The following is a 27,265-nucleotide window of genomic DNA, read 5'->3' as shown; positions in this document are numbered from 1 at the left end:
AACCGCCCTGGTGTCTGGCGGTGCGTAATCAGTGGCCAGGCGATGTGCCTCAACCTCCCACCCCGCCATAAATGTCTCCCCCTTACTCTCACAGATATTGTGGAGCGCACAGCAAGCAGTAATAACAATGGGGATATTCTTTTCGCTGAGGTCTGAGTGAGTCAGTAAGCTGCGCCAGCGCGCTTTTAAACGTCCAAATGCACATTCCACCACCATTCGGCACTTGCTCAGCCTGTAGTTGAACAGGTCCTGACTACTGTCCAGGCTGCCTGTGTACAGCTTCATGAGCCATGGCATTAAGGGGTAGGCTGGGTCCCCAAGGATCATGAGAGGCATTTCAACATCCCCAACGGTTATTTTCTGGTCCAGGAAGAAAGTCCCTTCCTCCAGCTTTCGAAACAGACCAGAGTGCCTGAAGCATCATGTACCTTTCCTGGCCATCCCACGTTGATGTTGGTGAAACGTCCCTTGTGATCCACCAGGGCTTGCAGCAGCATTGAAAAGTACCCCTTACGGTTTATGTACTCGGTGGCTTGATGCTCCGGTGCCAAGATAGGGATATGGGTTCTGTCTATCGCCCCACCACAGTTTGGGAATCCCATTGCAGCAAAACCATCCACTATGGCCTACACGTTTCCCAGAATCACTACCCTTGATATCAGCAGGTCTTTGATTGCCCTGGCAACTTGGATCACAGCAGCCCCCACAGTAGATTTTCCCACTCCAAATTGATTCCCGACTGACCGGTAGCTGTCTGGCGTTGCAAGCTTCCACAGGGCAATCGCCACTCACTTCTCAACTCTGAGGGCTGCTCTCATCCTGGTATTCTGGCGCTTCAGGGCAGGGGAAAGCAAGTCACAACGTTCCATGAAAGTGCCCTTATGCATGCGAAAGTTTCGCAGCCACTGGGAATCGTCCCACACCTGCAGCATGATGCGGTCCCACCAGTCTGTGCTTGTTTCCCGGGCCCAGAATCGGCATTCCACGGCATGAATCTGCCCCCAGTAACATTGCTGGGGCCTGTGCCTTGTGAGAGGTCTATGTCCATGTCAATTTCCTCATCACTCTCGTCGCCACGCTGCAATCGCCTCCTTGGCTGGTCCTGGTTTTGCTTTGGCACGTCCTGGCTCTGCATATACTCCAGGACAATGCGCGTGATGTTCATAGTGCTCATAATTGCCGTGGTGATCTGAGCGGGCTCCATGATCCCAGTGCTATGGCGTCTGGTCTGAAAAAAGGCGCGAAACTAGTATCTGACGGACGGAGGGAGGAAGGGAGGGAGGGGCGAGTGACGACATGGCATACAGGTACAGGGAATTAAAATCAACAAAGGTGGCTGTGCATCAGGGAGAAACACAAACAACTGTCACACAGAATGGCCCCTCCAAAGATTGAACTCAAAACCCTGGGTTTAGCAGGCCGTTGATTTCATGGAGGGAGGGGGAAGCAAATGAATACAGAACAAATCTATTTTTTACATCTTAAGCTGGCAGACGACGGTGCAGCATGACTGATAGCCCTCGGCATCTTCTGGGTGCTTGGCAGAAAATAGCATACTACGACTGATAGCCATCATCGTCGAGACTGCCCAGGTGCCCATGATTGACAGCCACTGCAGTACGACGACGACGGATACCAGTTGTAATATACCATCTTCTACCAAAAGTCAAGGGGCTGCTGCTGTGTGCAATGCAGCCCCACGTCTGCCAGCCCCACGTCTGACAGCACCCAGATTGCCGATGAAGGCTACCAGTCATACTGCACCGTCTACTGCCAAAAGGCAATTAGCTGCTGCTGTGTAGCAATGCAGTACCATGTCTGCCAGCACCTAGAGGACATATGGTGACGGTCAGCTGAGCTGAGCGGGCTCCATGCTTGGCGTGGTATGTTGTCTGCACAGGTAACCCAGGTAAAAAGGCGTGAATCAATTGTCTGCCGTTGCTCTGACGGAGGGGGAGGTGCCTGACGACATGTACCTAGAACCCCCCACGACACTGTTTTGCATCATTCAGGCATTGGGATCTCAACCCAGAATTCCAATGGGCGGCGGAGACTGCGGGAACTGTGGGATAGCTACCCACAGTGCAATGCTCCGGAAGTCGACGCTAGTCTCGGTACTGTGGACGTGGTCCGCCAACTGAATGCACTTAGAGCATTTTATGTGGGGACACACACAATCAGCTGTATACAACCGATTTCTATAAAACCGGCTTCTATAAATTCGACCTAATTTCGTAGTGTAGACATACCCTTAGACACAATGGAACAGCTTGAATAGGAGAGACTAATATCTAACACTGCTAATTTGCAATCTTTCAAGTTAGGTTAGGTGCTGAGTGCTCTTTCCTGTGTTAGATGGAGTCAGACCCTGTGATTGTGAAGAAATCTTTCTAAATGTGACCCAGTGTTTTGCTTTTTAGCCTGAAATAATAGTTCTGAAAGGAATGAACCACCACAAACATCACAATGGGTGTTAAATCTGAAGCCGAACTATGCCAATTTGAATGCCAACATTAACCATTTCACTGCTGATAATTTTAGCAGAAACACCAAGATAATCCATTTGATCAATGTACCATCACTTTTCTTCCAATTCTGTCCCCAAGGTAAGTAAACACAAACCTTATTAGGCATCTGAGTTGCGGCTGCTAAGTAGATAGCTATGTGATACATGTAGTATGCTTAATGGTTAATTTTTAGGCTTTCATGTATTGCAGTATTCAAATTTTACCAAAGCCAAATGGCTAGGAATGAGCTTCATCATATGTATTGTAAATATAAGGTCTATTAGAGAGTGAACTTTTTATCATTTTTTTGAGGTACTCAGAAATTTATTTAACTGTTTAAGTGATTAATCTGGAGCAACAGATAAGACACCACATTATTGGAAGGTGTTTTCAGTATGCAAGGGAATAATGAATGTAGGGAATACATAGCATACATACTTCATTACTTTCCATTATGGTTTTCTAGTATCTTTGTTTCTTGATAACTCTAACATCTCCACAGAGTGCTTTTTATAGGCCATTATAGTTATCTGGAGATTAATTTATACAGCAGATGTGATTTCAGCTTGATTTTTTTTTTTTTTGGTAAGGTGAACCATTAAAACTAGTGAAGATACATTTAAGGGAGGTTTGGGTGATATGAGCATCAACAGATTTGGCCCTTAATCTGAATCTTATAACAAGTTTTCTCACAAGTCTTCTAGTACTCTTTGATTATGTGGGCCATCAATATCCAGTAAAAATAGCTTTACTTATACTATTTTAGGTCTGATACATGGAAGTGCAGAATTAGGCAAATATTTAAAAAAAAACACCAAAAATCATACAAAAGTCAAAAAAGGTTCAGGTTTAAATTTTAGACTATGATTTGGTTGTTTTATCCAAACTACTTTATCTGCACCGATAAAAGCTTTGATCACATTTTGAAAGTTTGTAACAGAATTGCTCATTGTTACTCTGCCCTGTGATCCCACTAAAATAAGAGTGTGCCTCTGTGGTTTGTATTTAAATGAACTAAGGTGGTTGAGTGTATGCAAACAATGTTTACTGAATTGTTTTGCATCATGGTTTTAATGTAGTGCAAAGTACAGAATCTTTGTGAGGAAAGTGAGAATCTAAGCATGAAATAACTGCACCTTAGGCCTTGGCTATACTTGCAGCTGTACAGCACTGTGAGGTACAGCTGAGTAGGGAAAAGCGCTGTAGTCTGTCCACACTGACAACTGCCAGCACAGTGGTGTGGCCACACTTGCAACATTTGCAGCTGTGTTGGAAGAGGTGCCTTCTGGGCAGCTATCCCAGCATTCATGTGGCTGCAACGTGCTTTTCAAAACGGGTGGGGTGGATTGTGACAGGGAGTGTGGGGGGAGAGAGAGTGCTTTTTGGAGTATGTCAGCTCTTTAGTTTGCAAGTTCCGAACTCCCGGCCCCCTGCTCATTCATTTACTCAAAGCAAGCTGCAAACTGTTTGCTTTTCTCTGTGGTAGGAGCTTTGAAACTGGCACTTCCGCATTCCTGCCGCTGGTCACAACAATGGAGAGGATTGGCCACTTGACAAGGTGATTAGTACAGCGTTTACACTCACACCCGTGAGTCGTAGTCACTCCGCTGCAGCTGTTATTCCTCTCGGAGATGTGGAGTAGCTGCAGCGGTGTACCCAGGGAGATACAGTTCTGTAAGTGCCCTGCCAGTGTGGGCTGGGAGTGAGTTACAGCACAGGGGGAGGCTTTACAGCGCTGTAACTTGCCAGTGTAGCCAAGGCCTTAGGCAATCAGATTTCAAAGACTTACTAGTACATAAAGCAAGTTTCTGTAACCTACCTGGCTGTTACTTGCTTCCTTAATAGTTTTAACGCAGTTGCATTTTTTATTGAGCCTTAATTTTAGGCTCATTAAACAGCACTAATCCCTGTTGTTTATCTGTAGAACACCGCAGATTCATGTAATCTCCACAATGAGTACTGCCTACCATGCAAGTGTAAAATCATGCTCTGTGGATGTGAAATTGCCATTTTTGCTAGTGATGTAGCTGTTTGCTTGCTTCTGATGACACTTGTGCATACTCAGCACTAATGGGCTTTGAGAAGTAATAAGCAAGAATGAGTTTAGTTAGTGGTACAGATAGGCTCTGAGATACACAGATTGATCTGAATAATTTCACAGTGAATTTTACTTGCTCACACGCTCGCCATTATAGTTTCATAGCTGTATATTGTGAACTACCAGTAAATGGGTACTTAAAGGTACTAATACATAAAAAGATTCCATCATGGATATTTAGTGGGGTTTTTTTTTACACATGGCAGTCCTATTCTATGCCAATTCTGTGTAGCTGTTTGGAGATAAAATGATGAAGTATAGAAAATGTTTTGTGTATTTCTTTTGCGTTTCTGCTTCACCAGAAGATTTAGCATTTTAAAAAGTGAGAGTTTATTAACCTAAGTTATATTAGTGAGGGCCATAGTAAAATTTGGGTGTTTAAGTCAAATGACATTCTTCACATCAAGGTGTTCTTTAAAAGAAAAGTTGAGTTGTGAGAGGTATAACCAACCTGTCCAATTTTTTACCTTTTCAAAACTGGCTAAGAACGTTTTTTAAATTTTGTATTCCTTGTTGATTTTCAAGCAAAAGGAACTACTCTTCCTATTATGCCCGTGAACTCCATGTGACCTTGTAATTGGCATGCTCATCTTTGGGATACTAACTAATCCTGTATCATTTAGACTAATGAGTGCCCTGTGAAGACTGTAGATGAGTCTCTGGGAAGGACAAAGTCTGGGGCAAGGGTAGGAATGGTCTGTGTGGACTAGCTGCTATTGTTGTATAGGCTGTGGGAAGTGTCTGAAGACACATTGGTGCTTGGCAGTTTTTAAGCAAAACAAAAAGCTGGAGATTCAACTAATGGCAGGTTCCAATTTCTGTGTTATATGTTTATAAAAGGGAAAAAAAATAAAATTTAATTTGTTGAACAAAGCTCCTGTAGCTTGAGTGGGAAGAAACAGTAGGGTTAGGACTCCTGAGCAGACCAACAGTTCTGTCTCCTCCTTTGGCTGTGAAATGCCTATAGAAAGTAGGAATGTATGAAAGTATAAAAACTGATGGATGTCTTTCTTACCTGAGGTATTCATTTGACACAACTCTAAGCGGCCTTCTTTTCTGATAATTGTGATTTTTGTAATTATTTTACAAGAAAAATAAAACACAAGATTTCTGCTTGGAGGAGCTTATGAATGTAAATTGGTCTAAAAATCAATAGCAGAGAAGTGTGTGCCCCGGAGGGAGAGTTTTGGTGGTGATGGAAAGTATGTGCAAGCAAAAAGAAGAGTATGCCAAAACTTGCAGGGTTTCCTGTACAGGGGTGAAGATAATAGGAGGAGCTAGAGTTAAAATAATAGCTTTTGAATATTGTTTTAATAAATAATTTTGTATTGACTGAATTTGTCCACTTTTAATAAGGTGAGATAAATGAGCTTCCAAATTTAGTTTCCTTTGTGTGCAGTCTTCTATTGAATGTGGTTCATTAATATGTGAAAAACAATATTTTAGCATTTTTATCCAGAGCTTTTATCTAAAGATTCTAAATCAGATTTTGAAAGAATCCTTAAACACCTGTATTTATAGTTTAAAGGGCCAAATTTTGATCCCATCGAAGTTAATGGATGTTTTGTCATTAATTTAAGTGGTACTAATATTTGTCCTAAACTAATATTAAATTTCAGTTTAATTTTGGGAAGGAATTCCAGCTCCCCTTCCCCCCCCCCCCCCCCCAAATCTATATGATGATTGGATTTTCCAACTTCCTCCAGAATCCAAATGTCTTCTCCACAACAAAATATCTTTCATTCATATAATATCTTTTATTCTGAAGGATCCCTAAATGCCTCACAAACTTCTTAGTAAAGTGTCAGTCAGGCTGTGTCTGCATTGGTACGCAAAATCCGTTAACTGACCATGTACGTGCTCATGCATGTTCCCCACATCTATGGCGAGTGTCCAGAGATGCTCTTCTGGAGGCGCATATAGTGTGGTGTTATGTAACATTAGCGCTACAGTTTCAGGGGCGGTATCCAGAGTTCTGTGCAGGAGACACTCTAGGAGCTGCTTTGCTGTGTCGTGTTGGTACTATCTCCTGCCTTCACACATTTGTTGATGGCATTTCCTGCTCACTTCTCCTTCCTGCCAAACTGGATGGGAGACATGGAGTAACTGGATGATGATCTGGTTCTTCTCCCACTCCTTATTGAGGGACAAATGTTTATGCGGTGGAGTAGATAATTGTCAAGATGCAGGATGGAACCTGGGCAGATAGTCTTTCATGCCAAAGACAATAGACCATGTGGATGAACGACAGTCCTTTCTGCTCTCATGGAACAGATATGGTAAATGCCAATATAGCCACAGTATGCCCTGGATGGATTGTTGCTTCTGATACAGGAGATCCAGCACCATGTGGTGGATTCACATCATTTTGGAAATCTGGGATGACCAGAAGTGGCTTCAGAACTTCCAAATGATGAAACAGACTTTCATGGAGCTCTGTGACAAGCTTACCATACATCTCCATCACCAGGACACTCAATTCAGGAAAGCCGTACTGGTGCAGAAATGGGTGTCTGTTGCCCTGTGTTAGTTGGCGACAGCAGATCACTAACGATCAGTTGCAGACCATTGTCAGCATTGTGGTTGTGCAGGTTTGCGAGGCAGTTAACATTGCAATCTACCCACATGTGGTTGTCACAAGAAAAGTTCCAGAAATAACAGATGTATTTGAGGTTGGGGTTTTTGAACTGTGCAAGGGCATCAATGGCACCCACATCACAATACTTCGCCCACCAAAAGAGGTGAGTGAGTATGTGAACTAAAAATGTTACTATTCATTCATTCTGCAAGGTTTGTTGCACTACAGAGACAGATTTATGATTAGGAAACACTGGAAAGGTCCATGAAACCAGGGTGTTGAGGAGATCAGGATTGTACTTGAAGAGAAGAAGGGACTTTATTCCCCAGAAATTATGTGGTTCTTCATGATATATATATGCCAATGGTTATTTTGGGGGACCCTGCATACCTGCTTCTAGCTTGGCATGAAACCATACGTTGACATCAATGACCCTGAACAATGGGAATTCAAGTACAAATTCAGTAGCTGCAGAATGGTCGTGTAGTGTGTATTTGGTAAGATGAAAACTCATTGGTGCTGCCTGTGCATCTATCTGGATGCCAGTGTGGCAAATGCCATTCACATCACCATCACTTGCAGTGCATCACATAACATTTGTAAGAGTAAATTGGAGTGAGCACAGAACAGGTCTGGTTTACAAACTCTATACAGACAGCTGAATCCAAGCCACATGCACAGTGGTCCTGGTTTCCAGGGACCAGGGAAATCCGGGATGCCATATATCCACACATTTTGGAACAGCAGGGAGGCAGACGGTGCTGGACACCTTCATGCCCTGTGCACCTGCTGGAAATGCAGGTGGGAACATTGGCATTTACTTGTAGGGCTATGTAACTGTGAGGGTTTTGTTCCCCTGTCATTGTCATTAGCCATTTGTTCCTCTGACTATTTGTCCATTACAGACTATTATAACAGGATGCATTAACTGAGTTAACATCTTACATTTGTGCTATGGAGGGTGGCAGCTGAGTTGTAACGTGGTCATTGAGCAATGCTTTTATCTTAAATGTTCACATTTGTTTACAAACCGCTGTTTTTGGGAGCACTCAATTTATCTTAATGACCTTATCAACATTTGGTTTGGGTGATGGAGGAGTTCACTCTTCTCCACACCCTCCCCCCGGCCTCTCTCCCTCCACCATTCATTGTCAGTGGTGCTAAGCACACTTAAGAACTTTTCTGGAGCAAGTATCAGAGGGGTAGCCATGTTAGTCTGTATCCACAAAAACAACGAGGAGTCCGCTGGCACCTTAAAGACTAACAGATTTATATGGGCATAAGCTTTCGTGGGTAAAAAACCTACTTCTTCAGATGCATGGAGTGAAAATTACAGATGCAGGCATTATATGACACATGAGAAGAAGGGAGTTACCTTACAAGTGGAGAACCAGTATTGACAGGGCCAATTTAGTCAGGGTGGATGTGGTCCACTCCCAATAATTGATGAGGAGATGTCAATACCAAGACAGGGAAAATTGCTTTTGTAGTGAGCCAGCCACTCCCAGTCCATATTCAAGTCCAAATTATCAGTGTTAAATTTGCAAATGAATTGTAGCTCTGCAGTTTCTCTTTGAAGTCTGGAGCACTGACCCAAAGATTGAAACTGGTGAAGGTTTTGAGGTGGGAGGGGAGTGGGAAGGACAAGCTGTTTAAACAATGGGTAGTGGCAGATACCTGTCTTATTACTTTCATTGTGTTTCATTGTTCTGCATGCAAACTAAGCCACAAAGATGTTAATCTACTCATTTTCTGTATTGAGTTCTGCAACTTTTAAAACTATCAATGCTTTGTAAGCACATAATATACTTTCCCTCATCCCATTCATGTATCCTTGGGACTTCAGATATTTCTTGACCTTGGAGTTGGAGCGGGGGGTTGGGGGAGTTAATGGGTGTGGGATGGACAGAAAAGTGTTTGCAGTGTGATGGTACCAGGTAGTTACACTATTCCAGTTCATGTGCTGTGAATTGTGGGGCCCCCAAACCTGAAAACATTTCATATTCTTCATACTTAAGAATGAGGGTCCATACACAAATCAAGGAAACTGACATTTGTTAAAATAAATATATACAATTTGTAATGGAAACTTTTTGTCAAAGGAGAAGTAAATCAAAACACAACAGGATTGAATCTATGAAAAATGGCCAAATGCCAATGTCTCTGAACCCATCTCCTTGCCCTTGCCCTTCCCCTCTCTCTGTTAAGAAAAGAAAATTGTCTTGAGGGCAGCCGGATGTTTCCTATGCGGGATTTAGGGGGCAGGCACTTGGTGAGCTTCAGGCACTCCAGTGAGTTAATCATTCCCCTCCTTGACACTCAGGGGATCTCTGGTGAGAGGTTTGCAGGCTCCTCCGAATCACTTGATGGAATTGGGTCCGCTGCCACCACAGCACCCTGGGTGACAACTGGAGGAGGGCGAGAAGGAGGAGGTGTTGCCAGTTCCCGGAGAGACATAGTGGCCAGGGCAGCAGGCAGACCCCAAATTCATTTAGCCGCCAGTTCTATGAGCCTCTCCATTAGGCCATCTTCTGTTCCTTATGCCATGCTGAGACAAGAGCCAGTTAATCAAAATGTGTCTTCCTGCTGAAGAGCCTGATTATCTCATACCCTAGGAACTCAGAATGCCCTGGTTCCTCCTGTCCATGCCAATAAGCAGCTCCTGCAAGATCTTCTGTCTGTCTGTTGTGCTTCTCCTGCCCCATCCCCATCCCCAGTGGAATGGTTTCCCTCTCAGGAACCAAAAGTCCTGCCAATTCAAAAGATGAGGCTAGCATTATAATTTTTCCCTTTGATGAAGTCGAGAAATCCCCCCATATTACATGACTTTGCTGTGGGAGGCCACGATATTGATATTTTTCAGCATTCCAGGAGTGCAACTGTTAGTCTGTCCTTGGTTCTCAGACAATTTTAACAGCCCCCGAGGAAGGAGCAGAAGCTAATAATGGTGAGATAAATGTACAAATGTTTTAAAAAAATATTTGTTTATATTTTCTCAGGAGGGTGAAGTGGGGGTGGGAGATGCAGTTACTTCCAGAGGGCTATGTTACCAGTTTGCAATTTCTTCTTTAAAAGCTGAATGTTTGGAGACCATAGCTGTTTTCAGGGTACCATAATGGAAAAGAGAGGTGACTTTCCAGTCCTGTAGAGGAGGTCCAGCTATCTATGCCAGAGAGCTGTTTCTACTAATGGCACCCCTCTACATTTTGCTGAATGAAGGGGTTTGGTCAGCTCTGAAAGTGAACCAAGCAAATTTGTAGTGCAGTTGACCCAGCTAGAGTTTTTGATATACCAGAAATTTGCTGAAATATGTGTAGCCTTTAATTTTATTTAAAGCGAATTTAGTGATGTTTTATTATACCACCATGGGTTTGGCTCTGGTTGCTACAGTATCAGGCTCAATACAGTGCAATTGTCTCTGGTGCTTTTCTCAAATTTGGAGGCTCTAGGAACACATGAAAACCAAGGGTAATAACCACAGACACAATCAAAGTACAAAGTCTTATCTGTACTATAAATTCTATTAAAGCAATAAATAAAGTTACAATTACTCATGAATCTAGAAATTCTACAAAAACCTATGCAATACTGGTAATTATAACTGTTGTCATACTTACATCCTCAAAGGTATTCTAGGATCTGGTGGACCTCTCAATAGACGATCATCAGTAGAAGGATAGTTCCTGTTGGGTCATCCCTTGGGTTTTCCCACTTATACCCAATCAGGGGACCAACCCTCTTTTATATTGTAATTCTGAGTAAACTTAAGGTTTTATTCATCTGCATGAAGATGTCAACCTTCTTTTCCTTATCTGTACTTTTGCAGCCCATGAATACTGAACTGCCCCAATTTTCATAGGTTGTTCCTAGTTTCTCTTATTCTCGTTAGCATTTATGCATGCCATCTACCTGCAGGGTCAAACAGACATTCAAAGATGTTACAATCAGGTGTCTTGTGGTCTTGGAAAATACATTGCGGTCTATTCCAATCCATTTTTCCATAACTTCACCTACTGGCACATCTTATGCAATAAACTTGTGACCTTGCTGGCATAGGGTTATTCCTTGGTCACTCACTCATGTCCAGCATTCTTAAGCCTATAGCCTAGCCTGGCTAAGCTAAAACCTTACATGTCTCTGCCTGTCAACCTTTTGTTTCAGCCATGCTTTACTAATACCTAATTCACACTCATGATTCCTAAATATTTATCAATCCTATATTTCAATAATCCTACAATTTAAATCTAGTTACCATACATGGATTATATATGAAATAGCATGAGAGTTGACCATAACATCACATAATACAATGATAAATGGATGATAAAACGAACTAATTGACTACATATGCTTACAGGACTGGGATGCAGTTTGATTGGAAATTGACTATATTCTCAGCTAGCATATGGAGTTTCCAGGGCACAAGCGAAGCTAACCATGAACACCAGCTGTTCCTCCTCAGCTTCACTAGAAAATCCTGCCCCTGTGCCCACCTAACAATGGTGAAATGGACAGGGAAAGAGACACGCCACAACTTTATTTTGTTCCCCAAAGTTTCAGATCAACACCACAACTACCTCACCTCTCTATAGTGAAGTGACACCACACTGCATTTGTCCAACTGCCACACTGGTTCCTTGTCCTACCCCCATTTTTTCCCAGCTTGTTCAGCATGGCTCAATATGTTTGAAAGGGGATGGTAAGATATGGGTGGAGGAAGGAGCATGAAACTGTGTAATTTTCCAAGGAACAAAGATGGCTGTTACTAACTTTAGACAACCAACTATACATTTCTAGCCCCTCCTTTCCTGTGGTCAGCGTGGCCCCCACGCCTTTGCTGCCTGTGGATTGGCCGAGAAATGCACAGACACAGGGGCACAGTGATTATTATCAAACAACCTGTTTTATAGCTTCTGGCAAATGCATAATAGTAGTTCAAGGGAAATCAATACAATCATTGATTTATAGCTGTGTCTTGCTTGGGGACCATATAAGGGTTGAAACAGAGCAGGGTTTGGGCTTAAAATCAGGAGAGTAGCACCTGAACAAGAGGAGATATTGGTGTGGATCCATTGTAACTTACCTGCCTTGGGGTCTGGTTCCTGCTGTAGCTTGTGGTTCCTCCTCTGGTTCATACACGGGGGGTTCCTTTGTTAGCTCCTCCAGCTAGCAGTGCAGAATCACGTGCTCCTTGTCTTCCAGGGCATCCTCTGTGCTCCCTGCTGCTTCCTCACTCTGGCCCTCATCAGCATCCCATTGGACAATGAGGCCAGCAGGATTGAGGAAGCAGTTATGAGCCACTTCAGGCTCTGTATTGGGAGCCCTTGACCGTACCCAGTGCAGCTCATTATAAAAGGGGGCATCTATGATGATTCCTCCAAAGTGACTATTGGAGTGATTTGCCCTCCTGTAAAGGCGCTTCAGGTTCCTGGCACTGGGCCAGAATCTGCTGAGTTGCCCGCCTATTCCAGCCTTTGTGAAATTTCCAGGTACAGGTGAATATTCCTGCTACTCCAGATGGATGATGGTGTACTCTGACTAAACATTGATCAGCACATGGTGTGGTTGGTAGACCAGGCATCTGCTCTCTGAGAGGATGCATGTTCACCTGCATTGATCTGTAAAAAGTATAGTGGAAAGGTATTTTGAGGTGATCAACTCACTACTACCAATGAAAATGGAAGGGGCAGGGGGAGGACAGGGACCCTTATAGACTGGGTCAGGGTCAGGCAAAAATGGGTACAGTGCACTGTAGGACTAGTAGGTGGAAGACTATTGAAATGCATGATCTGGTACACACCCCTTTGCCCTGTCCACACTGCAAATTGGCACAGGTACAAGGCTGTGCCACAGCCAAAGACACATACTTACCCATGCCCCTAAAGGGTGCTCGCTTACTTACCTTCAGACACAAGTGTCTGGAGTTTAGATGGATGCATGGACACACGTACGGTCGCTAGTGTAGATGTACCGTGAAATGCAGCATGAAAGGCAACAGCTAAGCTGACAGCTGGTACACTTAACAGTGAAGGGGTGGGGGAAACTTTGTTTGGGCATGATGCCAAACTGTTTTAGCTATTATTACTATTGCTTATTTTGTTATATACACCCCAAATTTTCTAGATGCTTTACAGAACAAATGCAAAAAGACATGATTTTTACCTTGAAGAGGTAGAAGAGTGAAGGAATTGGTTGACTCACTATTTCTTATCATTGGACCATACATTGTGTTGCCAGTGAAACTAAGATCCTATTATAATAAATTAACTAGACTTAAACCTGCTTGAAATATACCCACAGATATGGTTTAGAATGGAGTGTATAGTTTTTAGGTAAATAACAGTGCCATCTAGTGGCTAGATAAAATACTGCAAAGAGCACTGTTAAAAGTCTTATTTTTGTTTAGAGGTATAAAGTAGTTTCACAAAATTCATTTATTAAATTTTTGTGGATATGATTATAAACTTTTTAAGGTATACAAAAATATAAATAAGAAAATTTGGAAAAGTTCTACATTCTGTGTTAGCGGTTTTTTCTCGCATCTCTTGTAATTGTGGTGACATTGAAGGTATTGCATTTATTTTAAAATCGTCTTGGATGAAATGGAGCTAAACAAAGTTTTGTTGTAGACAGTTAACAGATAGAGAATCAGCAAAATTGCAGTCAATTCAGCACCTTTTATGAAATTTAAATTCAATTTTACAAAAGTAGGTTAAAATTGATTGGCATCTTGGGAGTGTTTACCCAATTTTAATGTTTCCAAGATTTTTACAAAATTGTAACATTAAATTTTATATTTAAAAAGTACAGGGAAAGAGTTGTGGTCTTTCTGCACTTTATCAGTTTGATTCTGTCAGGGCGCCATCAAAGCAGGAACTTAGAACAACACAATTGCAACTAAACAGAAATGTAGGTCATACGCTAAACTGTATTTATGATATGAAAGCCTTTGAAAATTGCCATTCCTAATGCTTTCTTAGTGTAGGCATTGAAGTCCCTCTTTGGCAGTGTATAGAGTACAACTTTGGAAGAAACCGCACAAGAACTGGTGCCAGAATGTTTTAATTACAGTTAACAAGGGTTGGAGCCTCTCTTAGATGGACAGTGGGGATGACTGCAGGAAGGGAGTGAGTTTAGACACTAAACCTGTGCGGATGTGGGTTTGTGGTGTTGAGAATGGGGCAGGGGGATTTGCTTATTCATGGTAGCGGAAGAAAAGCTTCCCAAATTAAAGGTAAAATCCTGGACACAATAAAATCAATTGGAGTTCTGCTAGTGACTTCAATAGGACCAGGATTTCACCCTTCATATTTTCCCATTGTCCTAATAACATAGCTTACCGATGTATACAATAAAATCCTAAAGTAACAAAACAAAGTTATTTTTCTATCAACTCTATTTTCTTCTCTCCAAAGTTCATATTGTCAGTGAAATTATATTTAATTCATTTAAGGGTGATTTAAATTTCCAATGTACGCAAGTTATGTAATTAAATTGCATCAATGTGTCTCTCTCTAACAGGGACCAGCGATCCATATGTCAAGTTCAAAATTGGAGGAAAAGAAGTGTTTAGAAGTAAAACTATACACAAGAACCTCAATCCTGTGTGGGAGGAAAAAACTTGCATTCTTATTGATCACCCTAGGGAACCATTGTATATAAAGGTGAGCCATTCATTTATTTTACTTCTGTAGAAGTTTTACTAAACAATTCAAGATACTGTTCTTTATCTCTGAAAAAATTATGTAATTCTACATTTCATAAAGGGACATGGTCAGCTAATTTTTATCCTCTACAGTATTTTTTTTAAGCAAAACAGTGGTAATGAATTTCATTATATTTTTATAAAATCAGGTAAATCAATTTTTAAAATTCAAATACATCTTTTTCATGTTGTCATTTTAGACAATAGTGTGCTAGTACAGAAAGTGAAACCGATTAAAAACGTCTGTCTTTCTTATCCAAGTTGAGTGAAATGCAAAATTAAGAAATAAAAATTGTAAATTAGGCTTCCAAAGCTCTTCAATTTTTAATAGTCTATTGTTATTAGTAAAGAAAAGGAAAAAATTAAATGATTTTTTTATAGTTAATGTTTTTAATTTGTATTTGTGGGGATACCACTATACATAGTATAATTTTTACATGAAACACATTTCTGCCATATTAAAAAACTGTTCTTTGGTGAAAGGTATTTTGGGCCTGATCCTGTGAGGTGCAGAGTTCTCAGCTTCCATTGTTTTTGATATTCATAAATAAATAAGGTGTCTTTTTTTAACGTATATTTTGCATTGCTTTATATTGTTTTCCTTGCAAGCCTTGCAGGATTGCAGTATACCTTGCACCATTCAATCATTAAAAAGAGAGTGGTTATTTTTTTTTTAAAAAAGGACTTAATCCAAAATTGAAGGGAAACTGGGATCTGAGGTACCATTTTTGTATTGATAACACCTCTTCAGGGTGTTCCAATTTAGGATTGGAGATCTCAATTTTGGTCTTAAGCTTCCACTGCCTGAAGCATTAAGTAGATCTGAGATAAAAAGAATTGGGACCCAGGCATCTTTATACAGCTAGGAGTCCTTAGGCAAACAATAGGCAATCACGGATACTTTGATGTAGACCTATTTCCTAAGCATCACTGGTAATTCGCTACCCAAATTAACACAAGGCAGTTCATCCATTAGGCAGTCTATCACAAACTTTAAAGAGACATATAGACAATGACATTATTTCACCCAAGATTCATCTAGATGTTAATATTCCCTTTTGATCTTTAAATCAACAGCTATAGTGACAGACAGGAACTGTCTGTTTACATGGCTAACATTTGACAAGATATGAGTACACACATACAATTAGTATCGCCTCTGATTTCTAACAATATAGGTTTGTATTTCAAAGTTCTAGCCTATCTACCATGAAATGGCCCCAATTACCATTTACATACTCTTCTAAACACGTCTCTAATGGTTGGCTTTGGGTCATTTAGCCTGTAAGCTGCTTAACCATTTGTGGCCATGTGTCACACTTTGTATAAGATTCATTGCTTTTATATAACAGTGGTAGCAACAATGGTTTGCATGGTCATACTTTAATCATATAACGACACACACACACACACGCCCAGTCTGGTAGGTGGAGAATGGGGAGGGGAGATCCGTGAGCTGCACTTTAACTGTAAAAGAGCCGCATGAGCCACAGTTTGGCCACCCTGGTTTAGATGCTTCGTGAGATCTGCCATCCTTTCGTGGTAGACAAGTCAGCTAACACCCACCACATACTGAATTATTAATTTTTCCCAGTGATAAAAATCCCCATATGTAAATCTCCTAATTGCTTAATTTAGATTGTAATTCCTTTTTAAAGAAAATTCTATAAAGCACCTTGCAAAATTATACTGCACAGACCATTTGCTTCTGACAACTATATCTCAGCCCTCCAGCGTGTGCTTTATAGAATTACTCAATGCAACAATTTAGGTATAATTCATAATCTGGAGGCTGAATCTGTGATATTTTTTTAAAAAAATCTCTTGCATATGTTTTTCCTCTTCAGTCTCAATGGATTTGTTATAAAATGGCTTATTCTGTCAATAGAAGGTTGATATTATTTTATGCAGTCCAGATCTGATCGTTCCTTGGACATTTCCATAAGTAGGCACACTGAACTTTAAATGAGCAGCTTCAAATTTTAATTTACTTACCTCAGATAGGCTTGAACCCTATGGTAATCCTGCTTTAACAGGATGAAAATCTACTCTGAGAATGGACACTTAAACATTTATTAATTAAGGAAGTTTCAAAAAAAGTTTTCTAATACTGGAAATATTTTCTTCTCTTGTATGTGTTAGGTCTTTGATTATGATTTTGGATTTCAGGACGACTTCATTGGCTCAGCTTTTATGGATCTTGCATCACTAGAATTAAACAGGTATGATGCAGCTGTGAAAGTCCATGGAGTCATATATGCACAGTCCTTGAGGGGTCAACTAATCTCATACTTGTGGCATTGCAAATAGAATTTTCAAGATGCTTAAAAATAACTAGCCTCTGCCACTTCAGCTAACAGTCAAAGGGCACGTAGACTTAGAGTATTGTTGTAACATTAATGTTAATAATACTGTGTTAAGTCATCATACATAACACTTTCAGCTGTACCTACAGATGGCTTAGGATGCAGCCATTTTATTTCTGTTCCCATGGGTTTTTTTGTTCTGAGCTGTACCTCATCTTGTTCTTAAATTTAGTTTTCTTCTGTTTTAATTGAAATAAATGTTATAGTTCAGATTGAATTGCTTCAGTATGTCCAAGCTGCTTAGAATTTGAAATTGTCAGGATCCCAACAAGGGCAGTTGGGACCAAGGGTTTGAGCAAGGTCAAACCTGAGGCTGAGAGTAGTAGAGGAATTCATAATCAAGTTCCAGGCTGGGGTTGATACCAAGGATCAGAGTCTGAGTCAGGTTTCAAGGGCTGGGTCAGGAGGAAAGGTCCAAATGAAGCTGAGATTGAAGCCAGGACTTCAAGAGCATGAATGGAATGATTGTGGCAGCTACAGGAGATGTGTGCTGTTGCCAGGACACTTCCTGGAACACCTTTTGGGTTTATATACAGCAGGGAGCTAATCAGTAGCTGTGAAGCTGCTGCCTTGCAGACCTCTTGAGGCAGGGCTTCCCATGATCTGTGTCCACAGCAAGTCATGGATAATGGGGCATGAGCTGGTTACAGCTGCTGCTGGGTGGCAGTATGGAGATGTTTACTGCCTGGCAGCTCAGCAGATCTACGTTTGAGACATGCTGGCTCTTACACAAATGTATTTAGATGTCTGTCCTTAAGAATAGAAATAAACTAAAACTCATTAAAGTAATTGATTTTTTTTTAAATTATTTTCTAAGTTGTTTCATATAAAATGTGGATTCTGTTGAGCCTGATGCTTCAGAAACATAATTAAACTGGTGCTTGAAATTCAGAATAAATATTTGTCTTTTGGTCTGCTAGACCAACAGATATCACCTTGACTTTGAAGGATCCTCACTACCCTGACCATGATCTGGGATGTATATTATTATCAGTTCTACTGGCTCCCAAAGAAGGACAGAGGGAAGTGGTAAGTTTAAAAGTTTCAACAAGTAAGTGTTAACCTGTTTTCACTTACAGAACATAGATAATATGATCCTTCCATGGTCATATGATTAGTAGCATAAGAAGAGGAGACTGCAATCTTGAAACAAATTTGTTTATAAGTAGACACTATTGATCAGTGTTTATCATGCATTTGAGCAAAAGTGTCCTACTTTAGATCAGATCCTCTTGTGAAAATAGTGAGGGATCCATGTGGAACATAAATGTACAACAGTCTCAAATAAAATTCCAGGTGAATATTAGTAATTATATGGAAGTGCACTGATGAACCATTTTCTTGTTAAAGAATTTTGGACCTAGTGCTGCAGTGTCAACATTTCAGGCATATTCCAGTGTTGGAACGAAGAGGGAAAACTTGTAATAATTAGAATTTCTGCTTCTTGGCATTTAATTGCGGAAACACTGGATATTTTTTGATGTCTTAGTAAAGTGCCATAAATAAAATGACCCTTTCTTTTCTGCACTTACTGTAATTTACTTATCCATCATGCCATGTAAAAGACGAGGGCATGGCACAAAAATAATGGTCAAGAACAAGGATTCAGAGATGGGGAGAAGCACAGAAATAAATACATTAAATAACTTAAACAAGCATTTTTTTGGTCAGGACGGATTTTCATTGTCAAGCTTTTACCAGGTAACTATTTGCTTTAAGAAAGAATCTGTGAAATCTGCAACATATTAAATCTAATTCACGGCTTCATAAACTAGTTCTCTCTCATTTTCAGTTAAAATCTATAAAGAGAGACAATTTTATTTAGTTTCCAGTACAGAACATGGATGCAACTATAGCTTTTAAAAATATGAGAAAGTTAAGTAATGAAGAATTAACATGTATATTGTGTCAATTTTTATTCCTGAGCATATTTCCTTTTGTTTATTTATGCTGACTGCAAAGTTATCACTTTTCATTCGAAGGATGACATTTCATAGAATCAGAGAGGATACAGCAGTAACATCAAAATAGGCACTTTAAAACACTAGAAAATGTTGACATTATGTGGGCATTTTGGCCATTAGATGCAGAAAACTTGAGCTTTCCTACAGGATTTGCCAATTTTATATTTTTTGTGGACCCCTTTATTATTACCTATGTCATTAAATTTGATCTTTTGTGTAAAATTTCTGAAAGTGTATGTCCTATTGACTTTCGAGTCTAAGACACTTCGGTGATTTTGAAAATGTTATCCTTTGGTTTTTCCAAATGCCCATATAATGTAAATTTAGCATTTAGCTTGGATCTTTTCTCCTGTTGACTTTTGAGTTGCAAGCGCTGCTGACCAATTTACATTAGAAATTTTCTAATTTCTAATTTAGTTAATGTAGAAATTAACTACAGTTTGAACAGTGCCTGTAAAATAACATGGATTCTCTTTTCTATAACACACATTTTTAGTCCCACGGGGGCAGAGAATTGTTGTAATCTCATGAAGGACTCCTCTATTCAAATGAATGGGAAACCTTAGTCTACCCCCTAGAATTTCACAAAGGAAGTGGAGAGAATCCTTTCTGGAAAGCAGCATCAGTCCCTTGACAAGTTATATAGTGAGATGCGTTTTAAGGTGTATGATGGTAAATCCTCCCCACTGCCTTTTCCATTCACCCTCTCAGTGGGCCACATAAGAACATACCCAGTGGTTCATGGAATTTGGGTTGCCATATTTGTCTTTGCTCTGAATTATAAGTAGCTTTTATGTGAAATAAATTTCAAGAAATATTTAGTACTCACTCCTAAACACCAAAATTGAAACAATCCTTTTAATCTTCTGGGTGTTAAATAGGGAGTAAAAAATCCGCCCGCCACAGCCAACAATCAAACATAAGTCTTACTACCTGAAGCAAGCATCAAAGGTCAAGTAAACCAAGCTAAGTGATTAAGTAGGTAGGAGAACAGAAAAAAAAAATTGTCTCCATAGTCTTCCACAGACTGTATTTTACCCTGTTTAATACAGGACTGTAGTATACAGTACATAGTCTTGTTGGAGTGTCATACAACTACTATCTACTTACAAGATGAGGAAGGCTGTGGAGGACTGAAACATTGTTTTTCATTTTTCCTCCAGCTATATTTAAACCACCAGTACATGAATTTGTATGCCTGGTTCTTGGAATGCTGTAGCATTAGAATTCTGCAGACAATTCTCCCACCATTAAGCCCCCTCTTGACATTCTGTAAGAGTTGCCTGAAAAAAAGACAAACCTGTTGTGTGCATATTCAAAAAATGAAAGTGCAATGTCTCTCTTAAACAATGGCTTCATCCATTTTGCTCAGCACAATATCCTACAAATTTGCATCATTTCTGATAAATTGTAAAACATATCTGAGATTAAATTTTGTCATTAAAGCAGGTATTACTGAGCTATTTGGCAACAACCCTGTTGCTCAAAGTTTAACAGTCAGAAGAAGGAAAACGTCTGATGTAGAAAGTAACATTCTACAGATTTTTATTTATTTATTTATTTTACACACATACTCAAACACAGATATTGTGCTAGTCACTATTCAGGAAGAATAACCATCCATTACACAGTGAAATCTAAATATTCTGAATATTACCTCATAACAGCATGGCTTCTTCATTCCTGCCCCTCAACAGGATCTTTACCTTATGGGATAGAAACTGAATGTGAGAAGGGACAGGAGTGCATAGGTTGTCTGGCTAGCAGCCTCTTCCAGATTCAGTGGATTATGATAGTAGCAACAGGAAAACATGCTGTTATGTTACATCTTCAACTCCATTTACTTTCTATATATTATTTTAGCAAAAGGGACAATTTTATGCTTCCATTCAAACTGTGATTGTTTGAGACCTCCCATTCTGAAGATGGTCTGAGACCTTCATTATTCTATTTGTAATTTGAGGATGGAATTTCGTTTTAAAAAACAGCATGCCAAACTATGCATATTAGAGTAAAGTTCTAGCAAAGTTACATTAAAAGAGTTTGTGTCACCATGAGGGAAAGAGGACCTACCAACTTAACACTGAGTTGGTTCATAAGAATGCATCAATTATTTAAAGATTCAATATGTCTTGTGTTAAGCTTCCATGTTATTTACTTATTTATTTTTGTTATACATAAAGATTTAAAAAACTTATTTAATTCCAATTAAACCATCATCCTAAGGAGTTCTTTTAAGAGGTCTTGTAATAATGAGGGTAGTTTTCAGGGAATTAAATGTAGATGAGATTCACGAGACAGTTAATTATATTACAGATAAAAAAAGCAAAACATTTCCCTTATTTACTCCTATGCAACTTCATAGGCAAGATGTGATCCTTGTAAAATAATTATTCAAATAACATACATGGTCCCAGAGTAAGTAATGAGAGCGGATGGTCTGTAGTGTTTGAGTAAATAATTTTCCTTTATACTCTGCCATCTGTATTCGTACAGTATACTTATTAATTAAAGTGTACTTTGGAATAGGACTGAAATCTTTGGAGCATCTCCAAACATGGTTTAATAGTTATAAATACTGGAGTTAGAAGTACTGTGTTTTAGGATGTCATAAGTTCAGAAATATCCTTAGGTTCCATGGGTAGGGTATCCCTATGCTACTGACCTGAAGGATAGTGCACTAGGAGCTCTGCAACTTTTACATCATCATTCGGCAGTGGAGATTAGTCCTGGTACTCATGCCTCCCGTATGGATTCTGTTCCTCACTTCAGCCCCTCCCGAATAAACATTGCCAGTAATTATATGAACCTTTGAACTATAATGTTGTTTGATGCATTCTGTATTTCTAAAATACAGAAAATCTGCGAAAGCATATTAGGTACTGGGAAGAGTGAGATGGTATAAATTGTGTAAAGTTATGCTAAATATTCTACATTTCCAATATTTCTTCTAGGAGAAAAAGATACCTTAGCTTAAAAGAAATTCAGTACAATATTGGTATAAGCACATTCATAATGCATTACTAAAATATCATGAATAAAAATTGTAGTTCTATAGTTTTAGGGCCATTTTAACCATAAAAGCTATTTTTCTTGAGTTCCTTTCCAGAAATGGATCCTAAATATATATTAGTTGCAGTAGCACTAGTTTCAACAATTCTAAATCAGAAAATCTTGTGTATTTGCTGTGTGGTGCTAACACTGTCCTTTACTTATATGAATAATGCAGTTTGAATCATTTGTCATTGTGTAGACTGGCAGTTTGGATAATCAATGCAAGCAAAAGAAGAGTTGAGAAAAATAAAATATGAGAAGCACTAGAAAAATGCTATTTCTAATTACAAAAATTAAGCAGTACTGTATGAATGACTTTACACTATTAATTGCTACATATAAAAAAATCTAATTAGAAAAAAATAAGGCCTAAAATTAGCTTTAAAATTATCTGAGTCATGTATGAATAAAGCTTGTTTGGTTTTTTAACTCATTGTATTTGTTTATGATAAATATTTGTTTTGTAAAGTGTAATGTAAAGCATGGCATATATATAATTTACAACTGCGTGCATACTGACTTAAAAAGCATATTGGTGTGCCTCTTGTAAACTTGTGTCCTGTATCATGGTCATTTGTGATATTGTGCCTGCATGAGATTTTTCAGATCTTTTTCTAGCGAAGTTCAATGCACAGATTTCATCATTGGAGAACTTACAAAGTAACTGTAAGTTCATTTGAGCTGTATGTTCCATTATGTTTTCTAGAACTATAAACTGCTTGGCTAATGTTAGAAGATTAAAAATAAAATAAAAGCTAAAAATTCTCAAATATACAAATGTTAAAAGGATATTACTGATGAATACAAATAAAATCTGTGGTATTGATTTGTTTCTGAAGTGGTTTATCCCAAATGATGCATAATCTTAGTTTGATTTTAGAAAAAATATACCCATTGTTAAAATGTAGTTGATTTGTTTGTTCCCTTGAATTCCATTATGTTTTACCTCTGTAATATTGTGAATCTGCCTAAAGGTTGTAAATATCACAGAAAAAGAAAATGAAAGAGTGGAATGGATTCAAGTCATGGAATGTTTTCAGATGATACCATTTCCTGCAGCTCATCTATCAGTCTGTTTTGTGTTATGCATTTAATTTATTGACTTCTAAGAAAAGTTGATCAGATTGTTATTACTACAACTTTAAACTTGTACTGCAACAGCCTTTGTTAATATTGATAAGCTCAAACGTACAATCATGCGTTTCTGTAGCTAGAATACAAAATACATTTCTCAGAGATTAAATAGTATTAGATTTCTATCTATTGGGGCCCAATTCTTTCCTCACTTAGGATATGATCCAAAACACACTATTCAGTGGGTGGCAGTATGGTACACTGAATAGGACTCGGGAAATCTGAGTTCTAGTCTTGGCTCTGCAATTGACTCAGAGTGTGACCTTAGTCAAGTTTCTTAACTTCTCTATGCCTCAGTTTTCCTATTTGTAAAAATAAAGGTAATAATACTTACCCAACATTGTAAAGCCCTTTGACATCTGTGGATGAAAAGTACTTGTTAAGATTTGAGTATTATTTATTGAGGACAGAATTTGGCCCTTTGGGTTTAAACTATCCTTAGCAGCTTAAATAAATACACATGGGTTAAACATTTTTCTTCCAATTTTCCAGTTAAACAAGGTTTTATTTTTGGTATGGAAAAATCTCATCATTTATTTTAAGATTATCAATAACATGCATCTTTCTCCCCTCCACGTTTTTTCCTCCATGCAATATTTTTATTTCCTGACAATGAAATCTCATATTTTAAATCTCTTTTCTGGCCACCTGAAAAAGAAAGTGACTAAAATTAAGCATAGTGCACAATTTGCTTATTTTGCAAGGGACAAAGAGAGTTTCAGTGAACTTAATGCCATTTAATTTGTTCACACTAAATGAAAACTTACATTGCTAAAATAACACTAACCTTTTTATGAATATAAGGTACACAACTTAATTGCTCAAGTAAAATGCTTAAAAATGAGTCAGAACAAGTATCATAATTTTGTAAGATTAATACCAGAAAGTGTAGTGTGCCAATAATAAAAGGTTATTGGAGACCTTCAATTCTTCAGCAGTTTTAGTATACGACATCCTGGCTAGACACTTGACACCTTAGAAAACATATTGCTTCTCAGTACTGTGGATAAAATTTAACTATAGAAAAGGCAGAACATGATCAGTGCTTCATAGCACAGCAACTAAATTTTGAGAATGTTCTAATTTCTTAGCAGCAGAAAATAAAATCCAGAAATATTTCAATTGGCCAAAGTCTCTTGAGCAGCCAAGGAGTGCTTGGTGCAAGTCTGGAGATGGGCAGAGAACAACTTATTTAAGCAGCCTTTGTGTTCACCTGATCCTAGGATTAGCAGGCACTAGCCTGGACCCTGGAACAAGGAAGATCAAACTAAAGGCTGCACTGGTGGCCAGGGATTAGCCATACACATGGGAGCCCCAGTCACACACCTTTTCCCTGACCACATCCCCAGGACCACTAACTAATAGGAGGGTAGTATTAAAGATTCTATAGTGGCTGCACACCACCCAAGGATGCCATTATGCAGGAGGTATCCACCTGTGGCTGTATCTGCTGTGCAAAGGAGCTAGAGTACTCTAAAGTATTGGAGCACGGGTTCCTAAAATTCAAAGCCCTTATTACTCAAGTGATCAGTCAAAAATTGCAATTGCTTTTAAAATAATTGATTTTTTTTATTGCTTTATCCACTTCCCTACTTTTTTTATTTTAGACATTCTTCGCATTCATTATCCTAATTTCTCCAAAAATATTAGGAGAACCAAATCCATCTGAAGGGTTTGCTTGAGTATGAGAGATGGTTCTAGTTGCTTTGATTTCAGTCTTGTGTAGTTGTCACTGGAAAATATCTGTTGTCACTACAGAAGCTGTGGTTAAATGTGGATTGTCCCTTTGGAAGACAGTTAGCCTCCTTTTTTCTATGTCTGTCAGAGTAAAAGGTCATTAAAATGCTTTATTTCATTTACAGACCATGCTAATGAGGAAGAGTTGGAAAAGATCAAGTAAGGTAATTCTTAGCATGTGGTCTTTTAGCATTATTTTTTAGAAGAATCATATTTCATACTAAATATCTCTCTTAGCATTGCAAACGATGGCACAGGATTTATTCTCTATGAAGTTATATTTTTATATAATTTTGGGGACAACTGAGTGCGCCTTTTCAGTAATAATGAAACTATTCAACTGTGTTTTTACAACCTTTTAACTTGTCTCAAATTCATCCAAACACTTCCAGTTATTTATGTAACTGGAAAACATGGCAGTGTTTTCCCTAACATTGGTAACCTATCATGTATGGTAATTTTTCTTGTACACAACAGGTCCTAAAAATAAAAGTTCGTGTGCTAAGATGAAAGATATATGGGGATCTTTGTGTCCCAATATCACTTTAACTATTTTTTTGAATTTGATTTTAATTGACTGAAATGATGCTTGCAAATGTTTCTAGCTTGATAGTTCTAAGGAATTAAATCCTCTAACCACAGGACAGACACAGGAGAAACAAGAGTAGTCAAGTTTTCCTACTGTACCCCCACTCCAACAATGTGCCTCAACCGTTATTTTGAGGGAACATGTCAGGGAGTAACAAGTGGTAGCTGAATAGGGCTATCTCCAAGCCAGTTCAGATGTTGGCCTTTCTGCTAACACTCTCCACCATAGTGAAAGCAGTCATGGTTGTGTATGCAATGTACATATCTGGCTACTAAGACTTTGACTGAGATCACCAACACCAAACAAAGTTAAGTTTTCCATATTTGCTGTGCATATTTCTGCACACTTTTTAAAAGTTTTTGTTGCTTTTTTTAGGAACTGATACCACATGAGTACAGTATGCTTTCTAATGAAGCATATACTGTGTATAATATAGGAACTGCTCTTGAGTTGTATTCATTTTTATTTATGTAACTTTAAAAAAAAATAGGAAAACATCTCCAAGATTTGAAATTGACCGCAAAGTCTGATTTTGAGAATAGCTGTTTATCCTGTAAATTCCTTAAAACATATTAACCATCCAAGGGCGAGTTTTATTTTTTTTAAAAAACATGCTTTACTTTTCTAGTATATAAACAAACTTAACTATAGTGTCATTGCAGAGGGCAATTCTATATTACATACTCAATGGAAAATGCTTAAATCAATATATTTATCATTTAATCATATTTAAAGTACAGAACTAGGGTTGCGAGTTCCTGGATTCTGTTCCTGGCACTCACATAAACTTCCTATGTAAGATTAAGCAGGCTACTTATCCTCTCTTTTCTTTTCCAAATCTGTAAAATGACGATGATAGGTAATTATCTCACAGTAGTGTGATGAACAATAATTCATTGATGTTTGCACAAAAGTTAGCTTCTTAGATGGAAGATGCTATGGAAGTATAATTATTAATTTAAGCATTTTCCAGCAATTTCCATAATACACTGGGAACTCAGATTGGAGTTCTTCTGAAGTGCTAATGAAATGTTGTGGGGCTGGTGAATCACATTGGTTTACATATCCTGCAAATGAAGCTTTAACTTCTGATATTGTAGTACCTTCGCTCAAGTGGGACTTCCCTAGTTTGAAAAGCTATTTCTCATGTTTTATCTGCATTTGACGATGGGCAGTTAGCAGCCTTGATAATCCAAAATGCTTGATGATATCATAGTTAAGAATTCTCCAAAATGTCCTACCTATATGATTTGTTCTATATTCACTTTCATGTTAGTTATTTAACAGCAATTCATTTAACAGTTGCGACTCTCACTGATAGGCATATAAAAAGGTTTGGTACGTAAAGAATGTATTAATTTAAATATTGTATTCATGTATCTATAATTCACTGAAACCAGATTCACTGGAGTTCATATACATACATGTTTCTACCATATATATGATGGTGATGGTCAGGTTATAAATTGCATCATGTAATAAACTGCATTTATTATGCATCTTAGGCCATTTCAGTTGCACTCTGCCCATTAG

General features: G+C 38.8%; 1 protein-coding gene across 3 annotated transcripts in view; it reads left to right on the top strand.

Annotated features, from left to right (window-relative positions):
• The window catches only part of MCTP1 (multiple C2 and transmembrane domain containing 1), a 311,966-nt gene that overhangs the window by 75,868 nt on the left and 208,833 nt on the right, over positions 1-27,265 (top strand). For 2 of the 3 annotated variants that reach the window (XR_004646273.1, XM_034774660.1), the window contains exons 3-6: positions 14,705-14,847; positions 17,031-17,110; positions 18,175-18,283; positions 25,269-25,307. Coding sequence is in view for 2 of the 3 variants with exons in the window: in XM_034774660.1 (XP_034630551.1) it covers positions 14,705-14,847; positions 17,031-17,110; positions 18,175-18,283; positions 25,269-25,307 (371 nt within the window). In the remaining variant the exon portion in view is untranslated. The remainder of the gene's footprint in view (positions 1-14,704; positions 14,848-17,030; positions 17,111-18,174; positions 18,284-25,268; positions 25,308-27,265) is intronic. The other variant, XM_034774661.1, reaches the window with a different exon arrangement.

This window comes from Trachemys scripta, chromosome 6 (genome assembly GCF_013100865.1).
Source record: "Trachemys scripta elegans isolate TJP31775 chromosome 6, CAS_Tse_1.0, whole genome shotgun sequence".
Lineage (NCBI taxonomy): Eukaryota > Metazoa > Chordata > Testudines > Emydidae > Trachemys > Trachemys scripta.
The sequence above is the reverse complement of the archived record's forward strand: the minus strand, read 5'-3'. Positions and strand labels throughout refer to the sequence as shown.